Source organism: Poecilia latipinna, unplaced genomic scaffold (assembly GCF_001443285.1).
Source record: "Poecilia latipinna isolate Pla-1442-1.1 unplaced genomic scaffold, P_latipinna-1.0 Scaffold1215, whole genome shotgun sequence".
Lineage (NCBI taxonomy): Eukaryota > Metazoa > Chordata > Actinopteri > Cyprinodontiformes > Poeciliidae > Poecilia > Poecilia latipinna.
The window spans coordinates 48,926-75,773 of NW_015113831.1; the positions used below are offsets into that span (position 1 = coordinate 48,926).

General features: G+C 36.3%; 1 protein-coding gene across 1 annotated transcript in view; it reads left to right on the plus strand.

Moving 5' to 3' along the window:
* The window catches only part of adgrb3 (adhesion G protein-coupled receptor B3), a 146,342-nt gene that overhangs the window by 4,334 nt on the left and 115,160 nt on the right, over positions 1 to 26,848 (plus strand). Inside the window, exon 2 of the mRNA XM_015053940.1 lies at positions 1,222 to 1,990. Within this exon, the coding sequence (XP_014909426.1) occupies positions 1,237 to 1,990 (754 nt within the window). The 5' untranslated portion in view covers positions 1,222 to 1,236. The remainder of the gene's footprint in view (positions 1 to 1,221; positions 1,991 to 26,848) is intronic.

Genomic DNA, 26,848 nt, shown 5'->3' on the forward strand with positions numbered 1-26,848 from the left:
AAATCTTGCGGGAGGGCTGTGGGATCATATGGGTTTACATATCGCAGCAAAAGCTGATCTAACTCTGCACAGCTTCCGCAAATCCTTACATGACACATATTATGCCAGTCTGCTCGAACGGAGAGCTCCCCCCCCCCCGCTTCCCCCCTCCGTCATCATCATCCTAAAAGAAGTTGGGAGACGCAAATGTATTTATTCTCTGAAAAACTGCAATCTGCAGCCTACTTTGGGATTTTTTCACGCCTACACTCACATACACACGTGCGCGCGCACACAGGGGGTACACACGGTTTGAGAATCGCGCACACGCATGCACATTCTGCTGTGACACTGCTCACAGCTGCATTGCCTGTAGGATTAAAGCAATCAGGACATCGCATTGCATTCTCTCCCTCTCCCCTCTCATGGGCCTGCGTTCATGCAACACTCGCGCACGCGCCAACACACACGCTCAAACCCACTCAAATACTGGCTCTTTATCAAATTACATTATCAAATATGCCAAGCTCTGAATTCGAGAGCAGGTTCGTGCGTATTTCTGAAAGCGCGTAGAAGGAAAGAGAGAGAGATAATAAAAAAAAAACAAAAAAACTATAGTCATGCATGAGGATGCATTAATGACATATTGGCTTATTTATGTTTTTTTTTTTTTTAAATGAAATTCACCCTCCTCTCATTGTCTGACTGTCCAGCCTATAGTCAAAAGAATACAGTTTGACTTAAAAGATCCTGGTTACTGCATAAAAAAAAAACAAACAACAAACCGTCGCATACTAAAACTCGTGAGGACCTCCATGCCAATATTCGTAGTTTGTGTTTGATCAGTATGCCATTCTAAACAGCTATATGCGAATATCTCCTGAGACGGTGCCAATCCAAATATGACCCAATTAATAATGTCTAAATGACTCACATTATTGCGCCCACCTCCCTCAAAAATAAATAAATAAAATAAAATTAAAAAAAAAAAAACACAAAAGGGCTTAAGCTGCCACAAGGTGGCAATGTTTGCACAAAGTATAGTGGAAAAAGGAGACAGGATGAGGGGGTTGCAAAAGACATGCTGCTGAGGTTAATGTGTCTTTTTTCACCCTCTCCATGGAAGGACTTGGCGAGAACTATGTGAAGCATGTCAATTAGACTTGACAGAAATCATCCATAATGTGTCTGTGCTCTGATTTAATATTCTTTTTGCATGATGTTCTTCATCTTTCCCTGCAGGCCAAATGACATAGGATGAAGGCTGTTCGAAACCTGTTGATTTATATATTTTCCACCTATCTTCTGGTTATGTTTGGATTAACTGGTGCCCAAGATTATTGGTGTTCCACTCTGGTCAAGGGGGTCATTTATGGATCATACTCGGTGTCTGAAATGTTTCCCAAGAACTACACAAACTGTACGTGGACGCTGGAGAACCCAGACCCAACCAAATACAGCATCTACCTTAAACTATACAAGCGAGACTTGAGCTGCTCCGAGTACTCTTTGCTTGCTTATCAGTTTGATCACTACTCACACGAGAAGATAAACGAGTTGCTCAAAGTGAACGCATCCATTGTATATCTCTGTGATTCAAAGAATAATTACATATTTTTGCTGTACGACAAAAATTTTGCTCAGCTCCGGAGAGTTTTTCCTTACGATTACAATGGATTGACGCCACAGAAGCTGGATGAGGAGGAGCAGTCTATCCTGGAGTTCTTAGTATTGAATAAGGCGAGCCCTAGCCAGTTTGGGTGTCAAGTGCTTTGTACGTGGCTGGAAAACTGCCTGAAAGCAGAGAAAGGGACAGTGGAGGCATGTGGGATCGTGTACACCAAATGCACATGTCCTCAGCATTTAGGCGATGGAGAATCAGAGAGCATGCTCATGCTCAATAATGTGGTTTTACCTTTAAACCCACAAACGGAGGGTTGCTTGTCACCTCAGCTACATGTCGGTCAAATCTGCAATCTGAGTGCAGAAGTAAGACGGCCTCCTAAAGAAGGTAAGTATCCACTTATCTTATTTGTTTTGCTCAACTAGTAGAAGATGTAATGCACTCTACTCTCTGCATAGATAAGATAGTAGACATGTCAATGAAATGTGCACGTCTGTCACTCCTTCCTCTGCCCTAAATGCATGTTTGAACTATGATGGCCCATGAAACAAAGAGCACACATAGATATATGGACTGCAGTTGACTTAGAAATGTGTCAACTGCAGATTCAAAGCTGACAGGGGAGTTGGGTGTAGTAAAGACCACGCTTGCACAAAGCAGACCACCTAAAGGGGTTCTTTCATTTGGTCAGACTAAATTAAAAACGCATTGCAGTGAATTTAAAATGGATGTGGTTTTGTTTTGTTTTTTTTGGGGGGTTTTTTTTTTTTGGTTTTGTTTTTTGTGCAGATCAGCACAAAGCTAAAATGGCTGCAAATCCAAAGATACTCTGTTTGTGTTTGTTTATACATTTATGTCACAGTCATCCTTACAACAATTGACAATACTAATCTGGACACATTTTTCTTTATTATTTGGCATTCAAGCCACTGGAAAAGAATGGGATCATTGATGCAGCAGTGTCAAATTACATTGTCCAAGCTAGGACCTAAAACTTCGTTGCTTCGTCTTAAATTCTAAAAGCTGTAGTTCTTTTCAAAAGTATTCATACCCCTTGAATTGTTGAATATTTTCTAAAAACCTTAACATAATGGATTTTTTTGTGATAGACAATCATTATTCAAAATTGCATAGTGAAAGGAAAATAATGTTGTAAAATTCAAAATCCAATAGGACTGAATTGCCTTCAAAAACGAAAAAAAGAAAACACCCAATATCTCAAGCTCCCAGCATCTCAGGGACAATTATGTAAAATATCCTGAAAAAAAGATTGTCAAACATGACCGTCCACCTACACTGACAAACAGACAAGAGGTTCATGGTAACTGTGGTGGAGCTGCAGAAATCCACAACTCAGGTGGAAGAATCTGTTGGACAGTCCACAAATATATTCCTTATGAAAGAGTGGTTAGATTGTTGAATTATTCAAATAAATTCATATGAATTAAATCTGCTGACATTTACAAGCTATGTACAGGAAATGGCAAATATTATGGAGGGAGTCTCCTGTGGTCAGATTAGAGAATCTTTTTGGCCTATATGAAAAATACTGTGTGGCTGAAAACCTTAAACTTACCACCTCCACTATGAAGCATAGTGGCAGCATGATGCTGTGGAGATGCTTTTCTCCTACATGAACATGGAAGTTGGTCAGAGTTGAAAGATGGAAATAAATATAGGACAATCAGAAAACCTGTGAGATACTGGGAAAGACTTGAGACTGTGGTTAACGTTTTGGCAGGATGATGACACTATCGTTAATCATCAGAGCTTCAGTGTAATTGTTGAGTTCAAAAGATGATTTTTTTCAATAATGTAGAACAAAATCTTTCTGAGATTCTACACTAAGATTCTCAGATAGATCTAGTTCACAGGCCAGTAATGTTTCACAAGCACTCTATGTCCAACATGAGTAAATTTGAAATTTTCTGCAATAAAAGTGGTCAACAATTTTAGATGTGCAAGACGTTGCAGCTGTGATCGCAGTAAAATGTAGTGATTTTTACGTATGCCACACATTTAGTTTTTATAAGAAAATGTAAAAATGTGTATTCTTTCCCTGCCACTTTACAATTATGAGGTATTTTGTGGTAATCTATCACATACAATCCCAATAAACTACATTTACTTTTATAGTTGTTACAGTTGAACATGTGAAAAACACGAGGGGGTATTGATACTTTTACAAGACACTGTAATCAACAATGTTTGAATAAAACCGTCACAGTTTTTGAGGTGTTCAGCAGGTATGTTGCCCATTCGGTGTTGCCATAGAGCAATGCAACGTCTTTTTTTGTGTTGGAAATCAGCAATAATTTATGCAGTGGAATGCTTACTGGAGAAAATGTCACAATAATGGTATCTGTTTGCTGTTGAAATTCACACGTTCACCTGATATACACACATCCCCACACATTCACACATTAATGAGCTGTCATGATAAGGATCGTTTTTAGTTTCTCAATTAGGTTTGCACACTTAGAAGAGGGCATTTTTCAAGGTATTAGATATGTGCTGTTTTCTTTCCTTATCTCTGGAAAGTTGTTTTTAGACACGTGAATGGTTATGTTTTAACAGAAATACGCAAAAAACAAAAACAAAGGTAAGATAAAAACCTCACACAGTTTAATTTGTGGCATACTTCAAGAAAGCTACTTTCACTGAATCTTTAATTGATATGAGTTACAACAAAATTTAATGTCCCTTTGGGGAAAAAAATAAAGCATTTTTGAATTGTAATTGAGTTTAATTGAATTTCTCACTAGACACAAAGGATGAACACAGACCCGATAACAATAAATTAACTTTCAGGATTTTGGCAGAAACATTTTGCTAGCAGAAACATGATATTCTGAAGTAAAACAAGCAGCATCCTGGAAAACAGGTGGCAGTTCTCTTATCCAGGCAAATACCAGAATGTGTATTGCAGTTGTTAAGCAGTTTGGTCAACTCTCCCCCAAGAGTTGCTAAAAGCATTAAAATCTGTAGGAAATGTTTGAATTGTGTAATTTCTGTTATTTTAAAAATAACTTTTACACAGTAATACTATTATGAGTCATTCTCTAAATAATGTAACAAGTATGGATGACAAAACCACTTTAAGTGCAATTCGACAACCACTTCAGTCCCTTAAGCAATAATGCATGCAGTATCTGATGTAAATTACTATTAAAATTCAGCCTGCGGTCAAGTAACAAGTGCAGTGGAAGCGAGTATGATTCAGCTTTGTATTACTTTTTTTTCCATTACTGTATGATGTAGCGACAGACATATTACCAGGAAGCATTATTATTACTTTCATGGGGAAAAAAAAAAAAAAAAATGCTGCTTCAAAATAACATTTCACATATTTTTTCTGTTCGCATGTTAATAACAGCTTAAGAGTACAGCTTATTTTTTTTTTCTTTTTTTTTCTCCTCTCAGAAGATTTTCTACGAGCTTCTATTTATAGAGTTGGTTGATGGGAGGTTTTAATAAATCCTTTTTCATCTGGATAACCGAGAGATCACCACTGGGTTTAAAAGAGCACTGTGCTTCCTGTGGCATCGTAGTGACAGAGTGGGTGTTGCTGATGAAGAGCAAAGCATTACAAACAGCCGACAAGAGCTCCATTTGATAAAGATCGCATGTCTTTGATCTTCTCAGTTCCTGGTAGGCCATTGCTTTTGGAGCACATCAAAGAAAAGCCAGGCTGGAGGTTGTATACTCAAGCTATTGGAACCTCAATACCCCAGCGGAGCTCCACGTTGAAGAAGTATAGCACTTAAAGGTTAAAGCTCTTACCTAGTTTAAGGTGATTAGGCAGACAAAAAGACAGACCTCATTGCTTGACATTGTATCACTTTCAAAAGCCAAACCTGGCAAAACCGAATCCAGATGTGCCACTTGGATGACTCATATATTCTGTGTTATTTTTAATCACATGTTCCCCTTTCATGAATAAAAAAGTTTTAAACGGAGGCACAGTGGCACTCACAGCATGGCAGATTAAAATTCTCCTTTTTTTTTTTTTGTCCTGGGTGTTCTCTGTTTGTGTGGGTTTTTCCTCCCACGTCCCTCACAATCAAAATCAAGCAGGCTGATGAGTCTTAGCTCCTGCAAAGTGAATGACGGTGTTCTTCTTCCTCTTCTTCCTTTTGCTTTGAAATCCAATTAATGCTCGGATTAGCTCAAGCTAGTGTGACTGAATTTTGGAGCATGGGAGGTAATTGCTGGTTTAAGCAGAGGCAAGCTTTAGAGTGTTTTACAGATTTCCACTTTTAACAAATTTAAGGTGAGAGTAGGCAGACGTTCAGTAGCTAAACTCTTTGGTATCCATGGGTTGGCATGAAATTCTCATAGCATTATAACCTTAAATAAAAATTTGTGAGCTCTATATTTTAAAGACATTTGCATAAAAGATAGCGTTACAGTGTCATTGAAAAGAGAAAATCCAGATCAATCAATACATTTTGATTACTGATTATTTGAAGTTAAAGCATAGATAGTAATAGCATATAGTTTCTTGTATTTAACGCTTCCTAGATCAACTCTGGAGAAGTATTAGCAATGTAATTCACAACAATTGGAGTTTGGTGCAGTCACAGTTCGGTATGTGTTTGCTACATTTAAATCAGGAGGAATGAAGAACGTTGCTTTCTTTATTTGACATTAAACAAAGATTGTTTACGTTTTCTGGCAATAATGTAACACAATCTGAGTGTGTTTCCAGAATGAAGACTCAAATTGTCTTTGGACAGACTGGGTAGACTCTTTACTTTATACCTGTGATCAGTACGTTATGCTTAATGTCGTCTCAAGTGAGCAATTACATTCCAGGTATAGTCAGTTGTATCCTTTCGCTGTTAAACCTTGCTGACAAAAACCTTTGGTTCGGTCAACCTTTCTTTCTCCATTGTCTCTATAGCTGACTAAGACTCCATAGTTTCCCTGTATAGAAGATTTCAGTGCTTTTTGAAATGCTTCAAACTCTGATTCGGTGCCTCTTTTAAAAGTTGTAATGTAGATGTTTCTTCTCCACGTGCAAGAGTTTAAAGTAATTCTGTAACGTGTGCTGAACTGAAAGGCGTACACCAAGACGTTTGGCACGAGTAAAATTAAAAGTTAGTTACCTGCTGGGGTAGCTTGCCTTAAGTTGACTGATTAGAAAGCTGACTAAGTTGGCCACCTTGACTTCGCTGACTGTAGTTTAAAAAAGTGCTATGTTGACAAGGCTGATGAAGTGGTGCTTCTTTAGTTCACACGGTAGTCTTATTTTTATTTTATTTATTAATAATAATAATAACAATTCTTCTTCTTCTTCTTCTTCTTCTTCTTCTTCTTCTTCTTCTTCTTCTTCTTCTTCTTATTCTTATTCTTCTTCTTCTTATTATTATTATTATTGAATAATCTTAAGAAGTGTCCAGGAATGATTGTGTTTTTCATTTTACCATGAAATATCTCAGCATCAGTAACCAGTTCATGCTTACACTTTGTAGAGATTGAATTAAAAGATAATGTGAAAATGAAGATAAATAAGTATGGGTTCCATGGATTTGAAAAAAAAAAAAAAGAAAAACGGTCCAAATGATTCAACATTAGAAGTGAAATTCCCAAAGTTTTCAGATGAATATTTTATACTGTAACTCAGCGTGTCCCCCACTTTATTAGAACAATGAGTAGGCTAGAATTGAGTTTGACATCATAGATATTAGTCCTATTTATTTCAGAAAAAAAAAAATATTACAATAAAGTGCATGATCTAACTCAATGTTTCATCCGGCGTCTCTAAGAAATAAGTCAGCTATTATAGAAACAAAAGAAAGAAGGAGTTTTCACCACGTGAAATTGCCAAGATTCTCAAAAGAAGCTTTTTCATTGCAACAGCTTCTTACAACACAGACATTATGCCGTGTAGAAAATGACAAAAGGATTTATTAGCAAATTAAATGTGTGTGAAGCGTTATGATGCACCGTCACCCGCCAAAGTCCTGAGCACTGCAGCAGCTTAGCCTGGCTGCTGCATATAGTGAGGGCCTTTATTCACTTTGGATCTCTGTCAAGTCACTCAGTAGTCACACTGCATTATACTCACTCCCATTGTTCAGTACACTTGGAGGCCATTTTAGTTCCAATTCAGTGAAGGAAAGCGCTCAGATCAACAGCATAGAATCTGTTTTGTCTTATACAGGCATTATCTGTCATTAGTTACAGTAGGCATCTCAAATAGCCTGTGTCCCAATTGCCTCAGAAATCCCTCCTCTTTAAGGTTTTCTGAGCCCTCAGCAGATATTTTTCCCATGTTAAGTTGTTGGATTTTTAGGTTTAGTATCTTTAGCTTGTCCATGGAGCTGAGTTCACTATTCAAACATATATGCATACAACTGTTCCTGCAGCATACATGACACATACGGTTCAGAAAATGTCAAATATCAAAACCAGAAACAATGAGCTAAATTGTTACTTTATATTTTATATAGAGTATTAAAATGTATAAGCAGTTCCCAGGGTCTCGTACAAATCTATAAAATGCATATTTCATGAAAGATCCAATCTGTAAATTAATAAACCATCATCCTTGAACATTTTGGTACAATGGTGCTTTTTTATATCTTTCAATTACACTAAAGTTAAGTCCACAATTATTCACACACACACACATATATATATATATATATATATATATATATATATATATATATATATATATATATATATATATATATATATATATATCTCCTCTTGCCATCATTGGAAAAACATATTGGAAAAACATATTATTAGCATTACAGCACTCAGACATTGTAATTGCTGACCAGTTTTTGTATGTTTCCACTGGCATTTTGACAGTGTTTCTTTGGTGATGGGCTCCAAATAATTGAATAATTGAGGTTAAAATCATCCATGCTGTCACTCATCTTTTGCCCCCTTTACAGATTCTCTATGAGATTCAAGTCAGGACCTTGAATCTGACAGAGTGACATTGAAAGATGACTTAAAACCAAAATCTACTTGAGGTGTGAATGGTTTTGAAATAAACCCAAATGTGAGCTATCCCCTTTAACAAACACTTGGTTTGATAAGTGAGGACATGATTTGCAGCAGTGGTCACATATCTGGAGGACTTCCTAAATATAGGGGTGACAAAAATCTCACTTGCTGCACAAACCTTTACAGCACGTAGTCTTCAGATTCAGTTATGTCATATTGCCCTTTCCTCCTTCTCTAAACAAAACGTTTTGTTTCTCTCTACTTCAAAAGGCGATGGGTTTTCTATGCTGCTGCTGGATTACCACACCCTCCTCCCTATGATTCCCGCTTCAATTGAATTTATTTATAAACCCTTTTCCATAAACTAAAACGCGCTCTTTACATTTAGTTCAGTTCTGACCCTTGTTTGGGCCAGATGGCTGATAAAATATGAGAGATTATTGACCAAACCAAAATAGATCTCCGTGAGACGTCATTCAGCATTGAGACCATCTAGGTGACCTCTTTCTTAATATTTGTTGAGGCAACATAACCACAGTTCATTACAGTACACTAACAGCACATTATAGAAAATTATTGTTTAGGTGTGACAGATAACCTTGGCAGTTGGAGAATGATACACATTTGGTTCAAAACACATTTCATACTTGATAAATCAGTTATAACCCCCCCCCACCACCACCACCACCCCCAAATAAACAAAGGTACAAAATGGAAAGGAAGAGAAATGACCAACACTCTAGTTTTACACATTTACAGAATAATAAAGCATTTACTGGAACAAAACAACTCTGGGAAAAGATTACGTGCATTGAAAACTGTTGTGAAAGGCAATTCTGCCTTTGGCACATGTTTCTTTTTTTATTAAAAAAGAAAAAATATCAATATACAGCTTTTGATAAACAGAAAGCAGATGTGTTTTTGATGAAAATGCCATTCCTTGCAGATTCATTTGATTGCCTCACCTGTGTACAGTAGCACCTATAAACAGATGTTGCGTACTGAATGTGCCAACTGCATCGTAGAGTTAGAAATGTCAACTGAAGGCTTCAGGAATATTCACTGCTAGTAAAATAGTCTATTGGTAAAGTCTGTGTGTATCTTCATGCACCGAAAATACAGTTTGCAAGAATTTTAACTCTTGTGCTGAGAAAGATGTGATGAAAAGTATTCATTATGAGTCACTTTAGAAGGGCTTAATAACTAGATTGCCTTGGCTGTGAAGATCAGAAAATCATATTCAGTTTCAAAGACATATTTTGAGAAAAACAGGGAAAAAACAAAATCAAGGGTAACATTCTTCAGACTTACCATAGACAGGTTATTCTCTTACTCACATTGGCCTAGTTGTCATAGACCCTAGAATCCATGTAGCAAATAAAAAAAAAACAATATCTAAAACATGCAGTCAAAAAAACATGCCCGACATCTGATCTCTTAACACCGAAGCTGCCGAAGAAGGCCATGTGTTTGTTTGAGAAAATGAATTCTGTGCTGTGCTCAGAACAGCATGAACCGACTTGAAATATGAGGGGAATGCTTCAAGATGAACAAGTTGGAAATGACTGTTTAACAGTATTTGGCTTAACTTTGTTTTTGTTTTGTTTTTATGCCAATGAAATGCAAACGTTTTCAGCAATAAATAGGGAAATTAAAGATCAGCATATTTAAAATACACATAATACTTCTTTGCAGAAATCTTTTTGTAAATCATTCTCAAGTTGCAAAAAAGGAAAGAAAGAAAAAAAAAATGTCAAGAAGTAACTGAACCATAAGCAAAGGCAAGGACAGAGCATAGTAGCAACACTTTAGCAGGTGTTGTTAGTAGCTTATAAACAGTCCATGTAGTTAGCTCAGTTGCTTCTAGTTCTTGTGAGGGTTTTTATGTTTCCAGTTTCTGTGCATGTGTATCAGATGGTTACATTGTAGATGCTTGTATATTCAGTAAGGATGTCTGCAGGTCTACAGATGTGTATATTTGAAAATACTCAGGATTTGGTTCTGCACGATGTCTGATCTTAGCATTTGCTTGCATTTGAGAATGTTCTACCTTCGCTCTACCTGCCACAGTCTGCAGCAAAAGTCCAAAAGATTATTGTTCCACTTATTTAACTACACAGTCAGAGCAGTTGATCTTATAAACTTCTACTTTCTTCTTATTTATTTATTTATTTATTTGTTTTATCAAAACATATCTTTGGTCAAAGCGGCTGAAAAGCTCTTTATTAACTTAACTCAACTCACAAGACTCTTTTTGTACCAGCCAGTACTTGAAGGTTGCGCTGTGAAGTTCTGAGTATAAATTATGAGATGAGGATGAAGATAAGGTTCTCTTCAGATGATTCTTTCATGAAAGTCCTATTTATATGTGTGTGTGTGTGTGTGTGTGAGTGTGTGTGTATGCGGCTTAGTAGATCAAGGCACAAACCTCAAAAGTCATTTGAGTTCACTGAAGATCTTCTGCTTTTAAGCAGGGGCTTTAATTTCCCTCTCTAGTCATACATAGTTCTTGGAAAGTTTGCTTGGTTTTTCAAAACTCAATATTTTCTGCTTTATTACCATGTGTTGAGGACCTTTCAAACACAAGACAAAGATATATGAATTACATTATGACCTTAGCAAGTTTTTTGATTACATGTGAACATGAATTATTTGAAATCTTATAGTGCTTAACTGCTCTATAATGTCCCTCTCAAAAGAAAAAAAAAACATATAGCCTAAATAAGGTAGTTTAAGTCTGAGTCACTGACAAAGATTTCCAGGTGCGAAAGCCTCTTGAGATTCCAAAGTGTGTGCTTTGTACTGTGTGGAAAATTCAACACATTATTGTGTTGATGTGTTATCTACCATAATGTTAGGAAAGGGCTTTTAGTCACCTTTAAAATCTAACTTCTTAGATTTTAAGAATTTCTTAGATTTTAAAGGTGTAGAATTCAGTTCATTTCAATGAAATTTAGCGTGACAAAGTAGTTAACTGTAATAAAGTGGAAGGAAAATGGCACAACCTGCAGCATTTATGTGTTACCTAATTAGAAAGTGGACTCCATTTGTGTCCCATTTAATTTCAATATAAGCACACTTCTCCTGTAAAGGCCAGAGAGATTTGTAAGGGATCATTTGTGAGCAAATAGCATCATGAAAACCAAGGAATACAAGAGATAGGTCAGAAATAAAATTGTGAAGATTAGCAATCTGTCAGTTACCAGATTTTGAGATAGATCGAATATGGTGTCCAAGTCTGGGATGATGCTCAGATGATGTCATGGGAAAATTATTTTAATTGGATTAGTTATATCAGGAGTGTGGATTGTATCCTGTCAAAATGACAGCTGACCTTCAGATTGTTCCTTAATTCAAAAAACAAAAACTGGTCGACTCATCAAGATATTTGGTTGATGCGACACCTGGAAAAGAATGCTTTTCTTTAGCCGAGACCCGAGAGCTGGTGAAAGCTAATTAGAAAATTTAATAAATCAAGATAAGCAGTTCTGGAAGAGCTCGTAGATGCTGCAAACTCTGAGACTGGCAACTTCAGTCAGCACAACGACCTTAAACATACCATCAGAGTCTTAATGGTATGATTCATACTCGTTAGAAGAACCCAAAGTCAAACCTCAGTTTCTAAATAAACAAAATGTTCCAGACAAAATACTTTTTTTTTCTTTTCCCAAGCCAACATTGTCACATTTTTATATACTAAAAGAATCAGTATTTCAAATGCAGCTTCCTATTTTAGTTACCATCCATCACAAGTCATTAAATACCAAAGCAAAATTCTTAAATCTACCCAAACAGGTTCAAACTTGATCAAACTCATATTTCAATCAATATATCTGTTTTTCTTTCTCAGTGCTCTGTTGTAGAGATAGTAACAAGTCTCTCTTTTTACCTTTATTATCTACCACAAACAATAAACATCATGAGTAATGGTTGTTTCCCATAATATTACAGTGGGATTTGTAATCAGAGTAATGGCTTATGTAATGGATTCAGTCCTGTGATGTGAGGGTGATACACCTTTTGTTCCTAAAACTGCGGCGATTACCCAGTAAAATCAAACATGAGCCATAAGTGAATGTGCAAGTCAGATTTATTATTAAACCCATATGCATCTTTTGTGTTATGAATCATGACTAGATTTGTGTACCTGTATATACGGTCTTCTACAATGGATCATGAATTATTATTGAAAATCCACAGGCTTATCAGACCTGCTTTGAAGTTTTTGTTTAGCTCTTCTAACTTTGCTTGTTAAAAAAAAAGGTGAATAAAACCAAAGTCATAGGCATCGACATCACTGATTTGTAATGTGGAAATGCTGAAAATAAGCCTGGCTTAGCCAAAATAATATTACAGCCAGAGTGTTGTAATTGTTAATCAAGTCAGTTAGGGATGGTTCGAAGTTGATCTGAGTTCTTACTATATCTTTTGTAATTCATATTCAACGGCACTGCTGTGCCACCGCTACAATAAACTCTTGTTGACCTTATGATGACCTTATGATTCAGAGGAGAATAAAAAAAAAAACCATCTCATATTTAAAGGATTTTTCTGTTCTCATAAATGTAACAAATAATGCATCCCTGTAAGTGAAGATGACCTGCCCATCTTATAATTTTGCTGGTTGTTTATTATCATAATTCAGTGCAACAATTTCTCGTTTCTCATCCTTAACAACAAAAACTCTCTTAGGATTGCCCAGAAGAGAAGAGTCATCTTGATTTTATTGCCTGCAGTCAGCACTTGGTGTGAAATGAAGGTTTTATATTTTTGCTAAACAGCAAAAATATGCAATTCAGCTGACTTGTAAGAAGGAATTTATACAACAGTTGTGATTCTCATATGACAAATTCTTTTACAATGCCAAATTGTTCCAAGCACTATTCATGCTCTGACGAAAACATGACCAAGATTCATGTGAGTGCACTGCGGCAATACCCCACAGCCTTGATGGGAGGGCAAGACATAGGACGATATTGTTTGGATAAACACACCCAAATATCATCTCCATTTTTTCTTCATAAAAAAAAATAATAATAAATTTATATGTATATACAATAATGTTCACTTTTATGGGGAGAAGCGTAGTGCAGGATAGTTTATCAAGCTCTAGTTGTGTGGAGCTAGAGATTTTAATGTGAATTATGCTCAGCTTTCAACCTTCTAAGATGCATGGCGTCTGCATTTCAGCACAGTTAGTTTTGGTCTGTCACTGGATGGCTATTTCAGCCCACAGAGGAGAAGCATTTGCATAAACATCCACCCACAAAATCTGGCAAATGAGTCTGTCACTCAAAAACACTGTCTGTGTGGTAAAGTGGAGGCAAAAATCTTTCTTTTTTTCATCTCAAGGGGTCTCTAGCTGCTCTAACAGGCAGTCTGTTTGCAGGGTATGGCAAGTGTCCTCGTGTAGCTGCAATGGATGCTGCCTTTAAACTTAGAGGGTATGCTGTGATCTAGGGCAGCATACATAATCATCCCAAGTACTAATAGCATCCAGTCTATGTGGCTCCAGGTAAATAATGTAACATCTGTTTGACCCAAAGTACTTGCACCCTCTGTTTGAGGCATTTAGTCTGGAGTTGAATTTTATGAGGAAAAAATTATAATTTTATCTCAGGTCCACATTTTTACCTCCGGTGATTCCACTAATATGTAAATTCATACCTATTTGTCAAGATGAGGAAGGCCAATTAATCCTGCACCTGTCTACACGCCGCACAATATTTCTTCCGGTTGTCCTTCTGTATACACTAACCAGGCTTGTTTCTCGTTGCTTGCGTGAAGGTGATTCATGTACGTACTCCTAGAACACACAAAACATTGCATAGAAGGTAATTAGAAAACAAATCAAAAGCCATAGATGAACGACAATTAAGCAAACAAGAAGATTAGCTGGAATAATTGTTGTAAGACGGAGGTTTTTGGCAATATGGACTTTGTCAAAGAAAAAGTGCATTATGTTTAGCAAATACTGAACATAATCTAGAAAGAGCTTCCAAAAATCAGCAACTGCATGAATAAATAAACTTCATGAATAAATAAATATAATCACACAGAGAATATTGTTTTGTATCTTAGGTGATCCACTTGCATATTTGTTTATTTCATGTCTGACTGACTTTAAAAGATTATTTTTTTGTTTTGTTTTCACAAAAAAAAACGGTTAAACACAGGCTGTGATTAAATGCAGCGCAGAAGGGTGTTTGCTATCTAACATTCTGCTTACCTTCAAACAATCACAATAATTTGTAATTTTAGACATTTCTTTAGGGCTGCCTTGCAAATTGCAGCAGTTGTGCTAGACAGATGCAAGGTGGGATAATTCAGTAACAAAACTATTTCTAACCAAGGCAGGTTACACACACTTGCATTGCCTGTATGTTTCACTCTGCTGTTTAGCTCCACTGTCTTTAAAGTAGGACTGTTATATAACGCAATATGAGACATAGAAATTATCACTGTGCAACTTTCTTGTGCCAGATTGCACACAGCTTCTGTACTTTTCAAAAGAGAAGCTGTAATTCTCTGCGTAGCCTTTTGCTAATTAAAATCAGAAAATCTGCAGTCAGAGTCAACAGAATGATATTTTGATTTCAGCAATTGCAGCTGGGTTTTAGCATTCAAAGCTTCCTTTGCAATGATGATGGGGGATTCACTTATTTTTAAAGATCCAGCTCTTTTGGTTTGGTCCTGCAGCGGTGTTGACTCTTAAAATGCCTGTTCATTTAGTGTCATTGCCAGTTTTTCTTTATGCTATGTATGAAAAGACTTAATATACTTTCAAAATGTCATACATTTTTAGATTAAGTATGATTGGTTTGTGTGTTGATTAGCTTTTTTTTTTCTAGCGTTACATAAAGAGCACACAGGTTTGTTTTTGATTCTGCCTGGATGAATATTTTTATTATTTTACAAATTTTGTACTCAGCATTTTGTACTCTCTAATATCACTGAGATAAAGCCAAGTGCGTCCTCGCTTTCTCCTAACACTTATACCTTTCTATCTGGCTCATTCTCTGTGCCAATTGTACCACTACGCCAGTCTCCTACCCTTCAGTCCTTTGCATAGTGGTAATGACTCTGGCCTGTCTTTGCATGAGATTGGCTGCATGATGTGCCAGTCAAAATCAAATCCTGTCCTTGCCTGCATGGATTGTCAAGAGAGAGGAGTAGGCTATCTGAAGAATAGGGACTTCTAGTTTGTTATAAACCGGTAGGTCTTCAAGCCGGCTTGTCTGTGAACGACTCATCACTGCTTTGAGACTTTGTGCTTATGGATACTAGGTTCATGAGGAAAAAAAGAGGACATTTTAGCAATATTCTTTGGGTATCTAACAATAGACTTTTTTTCTTTCAACAAATCAAGGAAATGTTGCATAAAACACAAACTACAATTTAAAGAATCAGTGTTTAAAATATTAGTCAATTTGGTGTGGATCTTATGCCTTTCCCATTTTAAATTGGTTATTATGCCAAAAACATTACAAATGCACCTCGTTTATGTTTTTAAATGCAATAAATGTTCATAAAATATTTTTGAATTTTAGATTTAAGATGATCATATTAAAAAAATGTGAAGAAAAAAAAAGTTTAGTACAGATAAGAAACTCATAAGATTTCAGCTCTAGGATTTTTAGCAACCAATGGTTAGCCAGCACTATTCTCACAGGGCTTGTGGATTGTACGTATTTTATTGTCGCTGTTTAGTTTGTCCAATGTGTTGCCAAAATTTTACCACACTTAATTCTTCAATAAGGTCAGGCAGCCCAAGAGGACACAACAGTTTAAAAGCAGTTTCCTTTATTACCTCAAAATAATAGCCTCAAAAATATATAACATCAATAGTAAAAGCATAGACTATAAACATGGTTAAAACATAAACGCTGACAACATCAGCCAAGTGCTTTGTGGAATACACTTCAGTTTGATGGGAAAGGTTTAGATGTTTTAACAGGCAGAGCTCTCAACCATCTTTTTCTGGGTGCCTTTGGTTCAGTGGTAGACTAGTTGTCTTACAATCAAAAGATGGGAGGCTCTACTCCAGTTTCCTCCTTTCACAAACCAATGTGCCACCAGGCAAGCCACTCTGTGCCAATCTGTGTGGGAAGAAAGGAGGGCAAAATATCCACTCTGCAACATATATTTTTGTTTTTGTCAAGACTTAAGAGCTTTGTGTTGCTACATGCTGCATGTATTATTTGCTTTTGTACTTTAAGAATTTCAGTGTCAAAGGGTAAATTCATTTGACTTTAATACATACAAACTCATCTGTAAAGCATCGTAAGCAAATTGTGAAAGCTTGATTTTTAGTAGCTGGGGTGTTGAAAAGAAGAAAAACTCCATTAATCCCAGACTTCCTCATCAAACTATTCACATAAAAAAAAAGAAAAACATAAAAAAACAATCCAAAAGTCCTGTGTGTAGGATGGGAGGGCATCTAGTAGTGCAATTTTCACACAATTGCGTACGCCCACCTGATTTCCAAACTTCATGGACTTCATAAAATATAAAAAAAAAAAAGGCTCGTAATTACAGTGCAGTGCAATATGTTGCGGTGGATGGAAGGCGCTTTTGGTTCATAATGTTGACATTTTAAGGGAAAGCTTATAGATTGTACAACATAAACTAGGCATGTAAAATGCGATTTATTTGAACAGACGCATCAGAAAGCAGCGTGGGAAGGTTCTCAATTCACTTCTCTTGTTGAAAGTTATCCTTAGCTTAGGATGATACAAGAGCAACTTATTAATAGTTTCTTAATCATGAGCCGGTTAAAAATCCGTTGTTTCCCAGGAACAGTGAGTACCCAGAGTGTGGCGTACAATTCCTGTGAAATGTGACCAAGAGTGAATATCTCGACACAAAACCTGTGACTCATCATGTCATAACATTTTTTTTGTTAGCTTAAATGTTTTACAGCTCATTGTTAACCTGCTGAAACAAATAACCAGTGCTTATCTGCACAGACATTTTTTTTTCATGACAATACTGCTCTAACATACTGAAATAAGCAGTGCTCTTTAGTGTTTTTTCTCTTAAGTTACTTAAATTCATGCTTATGCAATATTAGTAAAATCAGTGTTAAATCTCTAACTACGAAGGAAATAATCCAAAAAAAAAAAAAATGTTTCTACATAATATCAAAAACTTAGACACAAACGCCAGTCTCACCTTTGTTTGTCAAAACAAGGACCTGACCCTTTAACACGTCCCTTCGGACAGTTCACGGCTGAGGGTGTCTTTGTGGAAGAGCTTTAGAACTCGCCACTATCAAAAAAGTGGCAACTTTTAAAAGAGAAGGTTGGAGCCAAGTACATTTTAGAGGTATCCTCTGCAGAATAAAGCACGCTTGTAGTTTTGAGAGCGCTGGCTTTTATTCACTCTGTTACACCTCACAGTTGGTAGCCGACAGGGCAGCATAGTTTCCTGCAGCAAGTCCCGGGGGTCTGTGGAGACAGAAGGTGCTGTTGTAATTGCAAAAATTCCTTTTTTTTTCTGATTTCAAAGTGGCTTTGCTAGTCAGACTTCTAGAAGAGTCTCAGTATATGGCACATTTGGCCCAGGAAATACTAATAGTATGTTTGATAAACAAAAAATATTCATAATATTCATTTTACATATGTATAGATCTCATTTTCCACCCGAGGTTGTACATTGGATTACTTTGGTTTCCTTCCTTTTTTTTTTTTTTTTTTTTACCTTTGGCATTGCTTCTTTGCACCGACTCACGCAACAATTTCCATTTTTTTTTTTTAATTTCTCAGTTCCTCGTCATGCCTCTGCTCCTTGAATTCTTGTCCCTTCCACCAGAAGAGATGAGGACAGACAGAAAGAGAGAGAGACAGAACAAGGATGTAAGCTAGAGAGAACCAGCACTTATTATTTATCAGACATCCTATCTTGACAGCCATCATGCTAAACCAATCAATTTGAAATGGTGCGTGACAAAGCCGCATCAAATATCCATTGTTTTCTTATAACACACAGTCAAATTTAATTATGCTCTTAAGTTAAGCACAAACTAAACTTTTCATAAAACATGTTTATTTGTTGTGCAATTTGTACTGTTAAGATGAACATCTCATGCCCTCTTCAGACCAAGCAGATTTCAAAAGGACTTTTGGCAAACAATGAGTTGCCGCTTCTTCTCTTGTACTCTTCAGAAAAAGTCTCCTCTCTACTTGATCTTCACTCATCCACAGAATATTTTTGTGAACTCATTTTTTTTTTCAGCTCTAAGCAGGAGAGGACAAAAGAGGAAAAAGGAGAGAGGCACAAATGACACAGATGAGATGTGGTCTAATGTTGGCTGCTTTATTTTCACCGAAACCAGCAATTCAGTCCTTAAAAAGCTGAAAACAAACTGGTAGGCTGTTAAAAAAAAGAACACCATCATCAATTATTTTAAGGAGATAATGCAATTCTTGAGCTAACAGCATAAAAAGACGTATTTGCAGGTGGGTGATGTACAAAACATTTTTATTAGGCATTATAAAATCCCTGCGCTTACTACTAGTTCATGAAAGAAATGAGAAAATAGTTTATTTTTGCACATTATCCCCTCTTATTCACAGCAAGGTCTTTTAAATAAGTTACACAGTATTTAACTCCATGTAAAGCTTTTGTTTCATGCATATTTGTTTTTATTTCTTATTCCTCTTTATGTTTATAGACCCCAATCATCCGTCTAATATCTGTCTGAATATTTTGGTCAAAGTAGTGTACGCCCTTCACAGAGACAAGTTAATAAGTTAATTCTGTCAAGACTTATGATTGAAAATATAGTTATAGCAAGTAACTATGCTATCTTCAGCTGTTATGCTGTATATATCAAAACACATTTTGATATATACAAATGTATATATCAAAATTTTAAATACCTTAAAAGAAATTTGTCAGCAAATTCAGCACATCATTATAACGCTGCTTCTCTGCGCTGTCCATTGATGCTGTTTGCAACCACTCTTAGGAGCATTGGAGTTTTTTTTAATAGTACTTTGTTGTAGTTTGTGCATTTGCTGATCCATGTTAGATTGTTTGAACATTCAAAAATGAAAAAAAAACAAACAAAAAAAAACAAAAAAAAAAAACAAAAAACAAAAAAACACACATGGCATTAAAATTTTGTAACAACTGTATTATTTTTTTTAAAGATTGCCCAGAATCTGTAGACAAGCATTAAGTTATCATACACAATCACTGTGTTTTGTACAAGTTAGTGTTGTCATTGTGTTGACAGTAAGGTACAAAAGTACATTTCTATTTTGTATTTGCTGTGTCAGTGAGGGGGATCCAAACAAAACATGGCTGCTATGTTAATTCAGTGTTCACTTGTGTAATCTGTTTAGTCTTTGATTCGGTGCATTCAAAGACACCTTTGTTTCCAAAGGAAACATTAATAGACCGTTTTTACGTGTGAAGCACTTTTACAAGCCTTTGATTTTGTCCCTTTGAAAAACAAATCCATGAAAAGAGGTCATGTGACACACAGCTGCTGTGTGTGCATGCGTGTGTTTGTGTGATGGTTTTACAAAGCTAATGAGTATAGAGCAAATGACACCAAAGTAATGATGAAAATAATCACAATTCTATTCCATTCTCCTCTCTGAGCGTGTGTTTAAGATTTGTCAGTATAAATAAAATACAATCTTGAACCCCTGCATCATATTGACTTTCAACATTTCACTTTTTTTTTTTATTACGTACCCATTTTTAATGACAAAAATTGAATACAGGTGTGCTACCTCTGAAGCTGCCTAGAAATTCTTTATTTGAATTTATTTTAAACTTCCCCATAATCACAGAACGTGAAAAAAAGAGAATTAATGACAATTTAAATTACCTTATTTCTGGGCAAGTTTTTGTATGTATTCATGCTGTCCTTGTAAGTAAAGGAGCATGGCATAAATCTCCTGCAGAGTCTCATGGTCACATCTAAATTCAAAAAGGAAAACTAAAAGCCAAATCACATTCACACACATATTGAATGATATTGACTAAAACATTAGCACTATTTTGTCTAAATGGTGTGTCCTTGTGGCTCATTAGGTGCCCATGTGCTCACTCAGTATATAAAGAACCACTGCTTTGGTCTTTTCAAAACTAAACATACATACACTTTCTCCTCTATCTTAATTTCTTTATTGTAAAAAAAAGAGAGCACAAGATTGTCAAGGTAATTTTCACCAAAAATTACAGTTGCATGCACTTGTTGAAGTAAAGATTTTGTACAAAGATAAACATTGTGGAAAGTACTTTCGTCTTCATTAGAAACTGGTATTAAGTTAATCAAAAATAAATACAGAACCATAGGTAAGCAAAGTGCACAGTAAAGTGTCCTGAAAGGTCAATTGTTGTGAATTAGTGGCATATAAATAAAGTGGATGTCAGACCATTATCAACATTAAAAAATATATGTCTTTACATTTCACAAGATATGCTTCTTTTTTAAATGTAACAATAATTTTCAGGTGTTTACTGAAGCATGCATTTTAGGTAGCTGGCAAATTATCTGTTTCAAAATAGGAGAATGTAAAAGAGAATTTATGATAATGCTGCGATTTGTGCTTTTTCAAGCTTTTGTTTCTGGTCAGAACAAAGAAGAAACAGTTCTGTTAATTAGGCTTGTGACGTGTTTCACTTATTTTCACAGCTCTGCCTAATCTCATCACTACATCTGACTTACAAAAACCTTATGAAACGCATCTTTCAAATGATAAAATAATAACATCAAGCAAGCTATCACTCTGTGTGTAAAGACTCCTTCAAGAACATTGGTATCCATGGAAACCACTGCAAAAATTGATGGTGCATTAATAGTCAGAGGTCTTGTGGTTGTGTAGCATCCCTAATCGCTGTTCAATTTGAAGGACCCAAACTCTTTATGTACATTGACACGTTGCACATAACAAATAGGTTGTGCCTCTATGTGCCACAGAGGAACCTTTCAGACAAATGCAGAATTTAAAGATTTGCAGAATAATAAGAACATGAATTTGTATATAATTTGTGTCAGGTCAAGGCAAGGATAACAATGAATAGTGAAACTGTGAATATGCTATAGCTACTGAAAAAAAAAAGAACGACGCAGACAATATTGTCACGGCCAGACTTATGCATATTTTCCATGACACTATGAGTGTCTTGTTTCGTTTTTTAAATTTTTATTACGTTAAAAAAGAGACACTTTTTATTGCTTCTTTTTTATTTCTGTAGTGTAAAAATGTTTTTGACTTTTAAACAGAAAAACTTTCAGTCCCTTTTTTTGTAAAATCACTGCATGACAGGTTTGTGACAAGTATTAACATCCTGACTTTATCTCATGAGATGTTGCTTTAATATTTCCATCCAGACATTTTTTTCCCCCCACAGTGCCAAGTTTTTTTTAGGTTCCTTCTGAAACTAAACACAAACACAACAAGATTCTGCCACCTGATACTTCACAGTTGACATTCTGTTCTGCCTTTTTCCTTCAAATATGGCAGTGAAAACAGGAGATGTCTCCTAAAATTAAGGTGTTCCCAGAATACATATGGGAACTGCAGTTTGTCTTTTTTATGTTGTGTTTAGGGTAAGCCTTATTTAAGCCCACACCGGTAAAGGACCTATTTCACTGTGGATGTGACATTTTTGGAAGAAATATGTTTGAGGTATTGCAACATTAACTCAAATTTACTGAACTGTGAATTATTTAAAATATTATAAATCCATTCCATCTTCTAGATTACTTTCCCAAACTGCTCAAAGGCAAATTAATGTTTGGGTATGGAAACCTCCAGCTTGGCAAAAACCACCCCGCTGTCTGGACACATGTTTGTTGACAAACGTCTTTCTGGAGGGGTGGACTCTGCTGAAGTTTTAAAATGTACTCAATCGCAAATGTTTGGCCGAACTGGCTTCACAAGACAAACACAACAAGGACACGGGGCCAGTTTGGCTCCATGAAGCTTAACTGACATTGTCTGCACTGTAAACAATCAGACCCCACTGTGAAGAGAGAAGTGCTTAGTCAAACCAGATGGCTGTTAACGTTAATTCAATATTTAAAAGTGTGGCCTTCTAAATATTGAAGGCCTTAAGATGTAGTTCATTTCCTCTGCTGCCACTGCCAAACTACATCCAGACTGCAATTCTAAAGCAGAAAATCAACCTTATTATTGGGCAATGACAACTTTGCTGATTGACCTGGTTGAAATTCTACCGGAGAAATCTAGGTCACTGGGAGAAAACCTAGACACAGCACTGAAGGGAGATGAGAATTGAGTGGAATTCCATAGGAAGACAATAGTCAGCCTAGGAAATTTCATATTTTGAAAGAAAGCAATAAAAAAATTGTTCTTTCATTATTTTTGACATTTTGCAATAATATTCTTAATCTTACCTTTCTTAAGAAGGGAAAAGTGTAGTATTTGGTTCAAAACAAATGTGTCTTGTAGTTTTGAACCAAAAGATGCATGATAAGAATATTACAATATAGTGGTCAGGCAAAGAGAAAAAAAAAATTTTTTTTTTTTTTTTTTTGTACAGTGTATCTGAATTTCTTGTTTAGGCTTTATGTGTTACTAGTGGAAAAAAAAAAAAAAACCTTTGAAGATCCTTTAAAATGTATTCATACTTCACCATACTTAACATTCAAAATCAGTGCCAAAGTGGCACTGATGTAGCCACTTCAGGTCTTCTTTGGCTACAAACACCTGGAAGTGTTTCAAAGAGATTCCGCTCTATGTGCACATTTCTATGAAAACATCCTTACAACACAGTTCACTCAAGCAGTGATCTAAAGTGATCAATTAGCGGGGGCCTTCAAATTTGGAGATGCTCCAGACAAAGAGTTCTGCTCCACAGACCATCTTGTCGAACCATCAGCTCAGCGGTGTCCACAGTTCCACTGTTGAGATGTTGTCTCAACAGTTACTGGAGTGCAATAATTACAGCTTTGTTCTCTGAAATGAGGTGACAATTAGAGGCATGGTTGTAAGTTGAACATTAGGTGTGAATGTGAGAGAATATTTTTGTCATTTGGCAACGTGAACATGCACAAGCCAAACTGTGGGAAATATTCAAATAGATGATTCTGTGAGCACTGTTCTTTTAGGGAGCTTAGCACAGAACTGGATAGTCTTCACATGAAGACTAGGCCTTTTGGGCTTTATTCTTTGAAAATGACACAGATCATGAGCTATAAGTAGTAATCTGCACCTGTAACGCCAGTTTTATCGCCCAGTTTTGAAACAAAAGATGCGTGATAAGAATATGCTGATACAGTTGTCTTAGTATTGCCAATCTCTTTACAATAACCTTCAGAGATCAGGGGCTCCAGGCAGATAAATAGATTCCTCATAGCTAATGTCAACTCTTATCACGGCATCGTGCTGCAAAGTGTCCATGTCTGCACAGTCCTGTTATGATAACTCTCCATCCAAAGCCTCACAGTTGAGTCCTTGAGGTGAATTTCACCCCTCACTTGCTGTCATAGTGTAGACTCTCCATCTGCTGTTCTGATTCTGATATGCCCAGTTTGCAGATCACTTATTGAAACTGTTATGTCTTGTATATGTCTTGTTGAGACAAGAATGAAAGGCAGTGGATTTGAAAGATGTCCACATTTACTGCAGTATCCTGATAGAAATGTGGCTTTTGAATAAAAATAATGATCAGTTTTAATTTCAAAGTCCTCAAAAAGATCCTTGCTTTCTCTCTTCTCTATGAAAAATGTGGGTTCTTGAAGTTGATGATCTCGTTAAGTCTAGGTCAAATATTATTGTATTTTATAGTGGATGCTTAGGAAAAACAAGTTAATTGAATCTGAAACAGATAATACATTGAATAGTAAATTCAAATACTTTCTGAAACCATAAGTGCAAGGCTAAACACAAAACCCATTCACATCACATACAAAATGTTTCAGGGGTGGAATGTATCATTCAAAGGATTGGGCAAAGACAAGGAAACTAAGAGGTACACAAAACATCCATTAAATGCACAGAAAAGTATAAGCAATGTTTGAATGGAGTGTTTATTGGGTTTAATATGTGACAAATGATGCTCTCTGTGCCATTGGCGATAAACTAGTCTTGTAACAACAAGCCCCTTTTTCTGTGCTTCTCTTTGTAAAGAGTGTCTGGACCCTCGATTATTGGGAAACAATTGCCTGATGTAGGGGTGTGGACTTTTTTGGAGTTTTAAACTTTACTCAATCGCTAAGGTTCAATGCTATGAAGCTTACCAGAAATTGCGTGTGATGTAAAAAACCATCCTCTACTGAGAAGAGAGAAATACCGAGCTAAGGAAGAAGACTTTGAACGTTAAGTCAGTATTTGGACTAAATGGCTTTGTTCACTTCCTCCGCTACCATTGCCAACTTAAAAATACAAGGAGTCTATAATTCTAAAATAGCACAGAAAATCAACATCACAAGTGCTCCTTCTTCTCACTGATCGACCTGGTTGAATCTCAGTGGAAGAAATCCAGCTCATTGGGAGAAATGCCAGATGGAGCACTAAAGGGAGATGAGAATCGAACAGAATTGTGTAGGAAGGCGATGGCCAGGCTTGCGCTAAACCAAAAAGCGTAGCAGACAAACTTGTGTTATTATCTAATTGTTGCGGATGTAAAATTTCACTCAATTATAACCTTAACTAAAACTAAGAAAGTAGAGATATGCTGCCTTTTGCAGCTGTGCTCTTGTCTCTTAGTTTTCCAATGACTTTCTAAACCCTGCTCGATAAGATGCTAAAAGATTGATATTTAGTTTTAGAACCTAGCCCTGCTCCAAAACTACCTGAATTTATTCCAGATCGGTGTTCTGTTTTCCTTTGCCTCAATGATTTTGTTTTTGTTTAGACATCACCTTTATTTTGATTCTGCTCAAGGCCATCATCTTCAGTGCATTATCATACAAAATGTTTAATCTCTTTGATTAATCAGAGCTTTGGATAGCTTTTTTTGGGGGGGCACTGACTAACTTTACTGATTTTATATGTCAGTACACCGACAGCCAACTGGGAATCAGTTTTCTTCCTATTTTTCTTTCCTTTTTTTCCTTTTATGCTCAAGTAAGCATTAAGAGGACTCTCATGTGAGATACTTTATATGAACACAAAACACTAAACGAATCTCTGTGTATGATTTCTGCCCTAAGGGCGCAATTGTTCACAGGGAACAGCGCAGAAAACAGTTTTTTGTCCTTGAGGTTGCGGGGGCATATTTGGATGTTTGGCCACTTCTTTATTTGTGCCTGTCCTACAAATGTCCTCCATCAGTGTCTTTATGAGATACTCTGAAAAGGCATTGATTTATTTGCCCGCAGCTTTTTTAGACATTAGCAGTGAAAAAAAAAAAAACACATTTGATCTCAGGGGGAGTGTTGGTTTGTGTCCATTCTTGCAGCGTGTCAGGTGTATAACTTGCAAACCTGACTGAATTCCCAGATGGACTGAAGCCATCAGTGTTGGCCAGACAGACAAATCTTAAGCAAGCAATGAGATTTCTGGAGGAGTCTGCCTTTCAGGACAGAGCAGCATTGGTAAAGTTAGTGCGAAGGAGGTATTTGGTCTGGACACTGTCTCTCTGCTTTTAATGCACAGAGGGAAAAGCTTCATTTCGAAGGCCCCTCACGCTCCTGGGTAGGTCAGAGCCTGTCAAACAAGGACTGTCACAATACCTGCTGTCTTTAACAAAAAGGAGGAGTGAGTCGATGCCAATTAATTATTCAAGACCTCGACAGCAAAACGAAATAAACGCCACCAGATAATGTCGGTGCTGGCTTCGACAGAGTAAACACCCACCCAGATCAGTCGCCACCTTGGTATGTTAGCACTACGTTTTCTCATGAGACTTTAAAATGTAAATTAAATGCCTGTGGGGAAGTTTGACTTGTGTTCCCATCATACTTGAAAGCTTTGCTGATACTGTAGTTGTTAAAACAGTTACTGTGATTAGAACGTCCATCATGAAAATATTTTTAAGGTTGAATTTTTTTTTTTTCAAATTAAGAAGATTGAGTACATGTGTATGACTGTACATATATTGGCACACGTTACTTTTGCTCTTGTAAATATGTAAAATGTGTTGTTTGTACAAAGTCTTGTCTCAGCAGAGAATTAATACAAATGCACACCATACGTTTCTCATTTTAATTCATAAACATTTTGAAAATAATGTGTTTTCTTTTACATTTTACATTTTTGCACTCTTTTGTGCTAATCTTTAAGATAATAATACCAATGAAATACACTAAAGTATATGTTTGTACCTAGATCAAAAGGAGAAAAA